General features: G+C 49.7%; 1 protein-coding gene across 1 annotated transcript in view; it reads right to left on the bottom strand.

Moving 5' to 3' along the window:
• The window catches only part of LOC104491339 (protein transport protein Sec23A), a gene marked incomplete at its 3' end in the record, with an annotated part of 10,964 nt that extends 9,505 nt beyond the window's left edge, over positions 1-1,459 (bottom strand). The window contains exons 1-2 of the mRNA XM_010133745.1: positions 1,227-1,459; positions 116-173 (exon numbers count right to left, since the gene is read on the bottom strand). Of these exons, the coding sequence (XP_010132047.1) occupies positions 116-173; positions 1,227-1,447 (279 nt within the window). The remainder of the gene's footprint in view (positions 1-115; positions 174-1,226) is intronic.
• Positions 1,460-3,744: the final 2,285 nt, after the last annotated feature.

Genomic DNA, 3,744 nt, shown 5'->3' with positions numbered 1-3,744 from the left:
AAAAGAAAAAGGAATCTAGAAGAGTGGAATTTATGCTTAACATCCTTTGCCAGGGGAGGCTGCCAATAAAACATTCACTGAAAAGATGGAAGGAATGATACTCTTTCCAATTTACCTGATTTCTCTGAAAACAGAAGTTACAGGCCCAGAGCTTGGCCCGATAGTCAACTTGGCTGCAGGGGAAAGATGAGGCATTAGTATAACTATAGGAACAATTTTACAGCACAGCTTCACAATTATCTATGCTGGTTCACAGCACTGAGGAAGAAACGGAATATCAGACACTCCAGCTTGAATGACAAGAGTTTTAGGGATTCAGACTCTTGTTCTATTCCCACAAAGTCTGTTCGCTGATTATCCAGCACTGCCATTGTCAGGCTTGTCAGTATGACAGTCCAGTCCATTGACAGCTCTCCAGAGCTGGCTTTGGCAGACAAAGACTTGGGTCTCATCATTCTTTCATTACACTTGGGCTTATCTCAGTCGTCTTATTGTTTGTAGAGTTGTAGTACACAATGACTCCTATCACACAGCAGCAGGAGCCATTCACCCAGATCCTGCGCAAACACTGAACAAACAGGCTGTTCCTGGCCCCAAAGAGTTTACTCTCCTCAGCCCATTACAACATCCTGTAACTGCTGATGCACTAAAGCCTGGCCATATTCTTATTTCATGGGCCTGACCTCATTTTACTTCCTCTTACTGGCCTTCCCTGCTTTTTCTCAGCCCAACACTATGCTCTAAGCATGTCTGATCATTACATGACTCTGGGATCGACATTATTCCTCTTAAATTCTGAGCAAAACTTCAACGAAAACCTTGATGCTCATACTGGAACTGACCTACAAGCAGCAGGATGTGTAGGGAGCAGGAAACCAAGTGAACATCGCAGCCCAGAGGACAAGAGCAGTGTAACTGGCATCTTTGTTTAAGTTTCAACATTCACCACGAAATTCTCTGGGATGGTAAGAGGATTCACCACTTCCATATCATCTCTGCCTTAACAGCCTTCCCAAAGGCATTCCTCTTTCCTCTGGCTCTAGTAACGGGGCGGCATTCACATATCTCATTAGGCATGCACAGATTTTAACAAACCCACTACATCTAAATAAAAGAGGCTGTCAGGCATCAGGCAGAGAAAAGGGGGAATGAGGAAGTAGTAAAGTTCAAATAAAAACTAGGTACTACCCAGCCTCTCTTAACATCCACAGCCAACAAATTCATACCAGAGGGGGTTGAGCACTGCTTTGCAAGTCGGCCTGCTACAAAGCACTGGTTCATACTGCACAGGCGGCAGGTCAAGACGTTCCTTCAGTGGGGTCAGAAGACAGGCCAGTGGGACAACCATCCTTGTGGCCTCCAGCCTGCTAGAGGGCCACACGTTCCAGCTGAAACGCACTCCGTCACGTTCCTCATTTTGTTGGATGAACTCCAGGTACGTCGCCATGGGACTGCAGAAGCTCTGAAAGGACATATCACATGTTCAGGCAGTGGTAACCTGTTTGGACAACAGTCCTGCAAAGGAGGTCAGTAGATCAACTACGTGTAGACACAAGACACTGCAGGACAAAGCCAATATGTTACAGTGAGGTACTCCCATTATCAAATGAACCATGTGACTACATTAATCTCTTCTGTCCAGTGCTTTCGTCAACACTCCAGACAATCAAACCACCACCCAATCCCACAAAGAAACAAGGAAATCTGACACTCAAAGCCAGAATGGAAGTTGGGTTTTTTTCTTGTGACCCACATTTAACATCCCGATATCCACTCAGTCTCATGCTGGCCTCAAGGCAATGCTGCCTGTAAAGGAAAACAGGTCAGATTTGGTCAGATTTAGACTTTGTCTAAAATCTTGCAGGGAGAAAAAAAAAGGAGGCCAAGACCAAGACCAAATGTCACCTGGTTGCCAGCCTGACCCACTTACAGATGGAAAGGAGCACATGACAAAAAGGTCAAAAAAGGTCTTTGGAGATTTTAGACACCCTCTGTGCATCGCACCATGTCCCAGTCCCAGCAAGGGAGGAACGGAGAGTCCAGCAGACTTCAGAAAAGACATGCTATACAACAAGGGCTATCTCCAACACACCAGAGAAGTCACCTTCTGTATTAGCTTACTAAACTTTAGAGTCAGATGCAAACAAGAACTTTCAGGCCATTGTTACTTTTGATGCCTCTGAGAAACAGAAGAACAAACCTACTGAAAAACTCACTCTGCAAATCCAATCCCCAAACACCACGCAGCAACTCAGAGAGCCAACAGCAGCAGCAGCACAACCCGCTCCATCTGAGGAAACTCTGAGGTTCACCTGGGGCTGCAGATGCTCCAGGATTACCTTATTCCTGGTTCTCACTGCAGGTGGGAGATTCAGGAGAGCCACGGGCCTGATAAATCAGAAGCATCACCTCCTCCAGAGAAGGGGAAGTTTTGATTTAACATTTTCCCACAGATCTCCAAACTCATTCGTGTTTTCTTTGTCCTTGCTATTAGGATGTAAATCAAGCTCACAGGGTGTTGCCTTTTATTTCTACTCGCACCTCTAGATGGACAAATGGAAGGGTTCAGCAACATCTTCCCACCACAAATAGCTCTGTCAGGGTAAAAATCAGAGCTCAGCCTCCTGGTAAAAGATCCCACACTTCTGAACAAGACAAACACCTGACATCTCAGGTATGCAGAGGAACCACAGTGTGAATTTACTCCATGTTGCTCCAGCTGTAGCCCAGCATCACTTCCCCAACCTGGGTCGATCCTTGATTGTCTGACTGGGTTTGGCATGGACTGTGGCCCTGCTCTGGGGTCAGAACAGTAGGAGGGGAGGCAACCCCAGTCCAGGGAGGGCTGCGTAGGGCCGGGCACCTGCTCAATCTGCCAGCCCCCTCACCAGCACAGGGCCTCTAACTCCAGTCCCACAGCAACCTCCAGGAGATCCTGGCAATGGGGAGGTCCAAAATACCCTGTCCAGCAGAGGATGGACCCTTCTAAGGCCTCAGCAGATAGTGGTGGTAGTATTCCAGTCTCCATACGAGATCTGCTACAGGGCACACTGCTGACCCTGACTCCTTCCAGAAAAGCTATAGGCAATGCTGCTGCTTCCTAGCAGTGCTATAGGGGACACCACAGATCCCCAGCCCTTCAAGCAGGAGGTGTATAGAAGACACCACATATCCCTAGTAAATCCACAGAGGCCACCTCTGACCCCTACACCCCTGAAGCCCAGCACTGCCAAAGGGTAAAGCATTGACCCCCTGCATTGCTACAAGTGGCATTGCTGACCCTCCACCACAGGGTACAGGGCTGATCGCAGCCCTGCCCTACGGGACACTGCCAGGCCTCAAAACCCTCAGCACAGCCCTGGGGATGCTGCCGATCCCTGGCCTGGACAAAACTACAGGGGACGCTGCTGAGGCCCCAGTGCTGCTCTATGGGACACCACTACCCCTCCCAGCACATCCTTAGGGGACGCCACTGACCCCGCCCAGACTCTCCTGCAGGAAGCACTACAGTCCCCCCCAGCACTTCCCGAGGGAGACACCACTGACCCCACCAGGCCCTCCTTTAGAGAAGACACCACTGATCGTCCCCAGCAGTCCCCCCGTAAGGGACACCACTGACGCACCAGGCCCTCCCACAGGGACCCCACAGATTCCCCCAGCACCTCCCACAGGGAACACCACAGAACATCCCCCGCCCTCCTCATAGGGGACACCGCAGAACCCCCCCAAGACACCCCCCACAGG

This window comes from Buceros rhinoceros, unplaced genomic scaffold (genome assembly GCF_000710305.1).
Source record: "Buceros rhinoceros silvestris isolate BGI_N320 unplaced genomic scaffold, ASM71030v1 scaffold13203, whole genome shotgun sequence".
In the NCBI taxonomy this organism is placed as follows: Eukaryota; Metazoa; Chordata; class Aves; order Bucerotiformes; family Bucerotidae; genus Buceros; species Buceros rhinoceros.
The sequence above is the reverse complement of the archived record's forward strand: the minus strand, read 5'-3'. Positions and strand labels throughout refer to the sequence as shown.